Source organism: Emiliania huxleyi (genome assembly GCF_000372725.1).
Source record: "Emiliania huxleyi CCMP1516 unplaced genomic scaffold EMIHUscaffold_282, whole genome shotgun sequence".
Taxonomy (NCBI): domain Eukaryota; phylum Haptophyta; order Isochrysidales; family Noelaerhabdaceae; genus Emiliania; species Emiliania huxleyi.
Genome location: NW_005199913.1, coordinates 13,397 through 15,037, shown reverse-complemented (window position 1 = coordinate 15,037; position 1,641 = coordinate 13,397). Strand labels below are relative to the sequence as shown.

At 65.0% G+C, this 1,641-nt stretch overlaps 1 protein-coding gene across 1 annotated transcript in view; it reads left to right on the top strand.

Annotated features, from left to right (window-relative positions):
- EMIHUDRAFT_239089 (hypothetical protein) overlaps positions 1-1,641 on the top strand; it is a gene marked incomplete at both ends in the record, with an annotated part of 3,756 nt that overhangs the window by 633 nt on the left and 1,482 nt on the right. Inside the window, 8 exons of the mRNA XM_005776148.1 lie at positions 200-254; positions 405-471; positions 590-625; positions 703-789; positions 960-1,010; positions 1,154-1,234; positions 1,311-1,421; positions 1,505-1,624. Of these exons, the coding sequence (XP_005776205.1) occupies positions 200-254; positions 405-471; positions 590-625; positions 703-789; positions 960-1,010; positions 1,154-1,234; positions 1,311-1,421; positions 1,505-1,624 (608 nt within the window). The remainder of the gene's footprint in view (positions 1-199; positions 255-404; positions 472-589; positions 626-702; positions 790-959; positions 1,011-1,153; positions 1,235-1,310; positions 1,422-1,504; positions 1,625-1,641) is intronic.

The window sequence follows — 1,641 nt, the reverse complement described above, 5'->3', positions numbered from 1 at the left end:
CAGCAGGGCGGCGTGCTGGCGGACGGAGTCAACTCCATCATCGCGTGCCTCTGCGGCGCCTCCTACAGACCAACCCTCATCTCCCGCAACCTCCCGCAATCACCCCCGCAATCTCCCGCAATCTCGCCTCCGACCTCACCTCCAAGGCCCCGGCCGAGCAGCGTCTCTTCTCACGCCTTCTCACCACGCCTTCTCACAGGCTCGCCGCCTAACACAACATTCTCGCAGAACAACGGCATCATCGCGCTCACCAAGTGCGGACTGCACCCCCCTCGCTGTGCCCCGGCCAGCTGGGCTCCGCACACACCACTGTGAACAGACCGCCGTCTTCACAGCTCGAGGCTGTGAACACCACAGCCCGCCCCCACACCGAGGCGCCTCTTCACAGCGCGAGGTGAACGCAGGTGCGCGTCGCGCTCGGCCGGCTTCGCGTGCGCCGGCTGGCTCATCTTCATCGGACTCTTCGGCAAGGTAGCCTCCCCCCTTCTTGCCAGAGCTCCTGCCCCACCACCACTGCCGTTGTGTGTGTGTGGGGAGAGAGAGAGAGGGGAGCTTACCAGAGGGGAGCTTACCTTGCCTTACACCTCAGGTCGGCGCGGCGATGGCCTCCATCCCGATGCCGATCGTCGGCGCGGCTCACGCTCCAGGGCTTCACCGCGGCGAAAGTTCATACCACACCAACTGCGTGCTGCTGCCGACTAGGCGGCGTCATCCTCCAGGCAGCGCAACGGCGACGCAGTGCCACCCTTTCAAAAGCTTCCGTTTCCAAAGCGTATCGGTTGCCTCTCAGTGCTTCACGATGGTCTTCGTCGCCGGCATGCAGATCCTCGGCCCGCTCCTCAAGGCGAGATACAGCCGAGAGTAGCCGGGAGTGGGCGATGCAGATCCTGGACCGCTCCAGAGGTATAGTCTCGGCCCGCATCTGGGCGCATCTCGGCGCATCTCTCGGTGTACTCAAGGTTCGCCGCAACAGCTTCATCGTCATGCTCTCGCTCGCCTTCGGCCTCGGCGTCGCGATGGAGCCGCAGGCGAGACTCGCCGGCACCTCTCAAGAACACTCTCGTCTACCCCCCACCCACCCACCCACCCACCCCCGCACCCCCGTTCACTCTCCATACTCTCACATACGCGCACACGCGCAATTGTGACGCAGGTTGTCGCAGCCAACGGCGTCGCCTCCTTCTACGGCAAGAACCTCGACCACATCTACGGCGAGGCGGCGCTTCCCGCCCCCGTGAGGGGGGCGCGAGCCGGACTGTCGGCTCGTTGCGGTCGTAGGCCTGTGGCCTCGCCACCTGGTCTGCGACGAGTTCCCCAAAGTCGAGACCGAGGTCTCGCCGTCCTCGTGCGCCGTCGGCAACAATGCCATCACCGTCAGCGAGGCGGACTGCACTCTGATCGGCGGCACGTACACGCCCGCCGTCACCGAGGCTGCTTGGCCCTTGCCCCCGCCACCTCGTGTGTGTGTGCGGTGTGGATTGACTTTGCCTCCACCGGCGCCTAGATGGTCGAGACCAAGACGTGCGCCAACAAGAACGGCAACTGCTGCAAGAAGTACAACAAGGGGATGGACTCGCTGCGCACGTCCATCATCCTTCACCTCAAGACGCCGTACGGCATCGCGGTCCTCGTCGCGCCGCT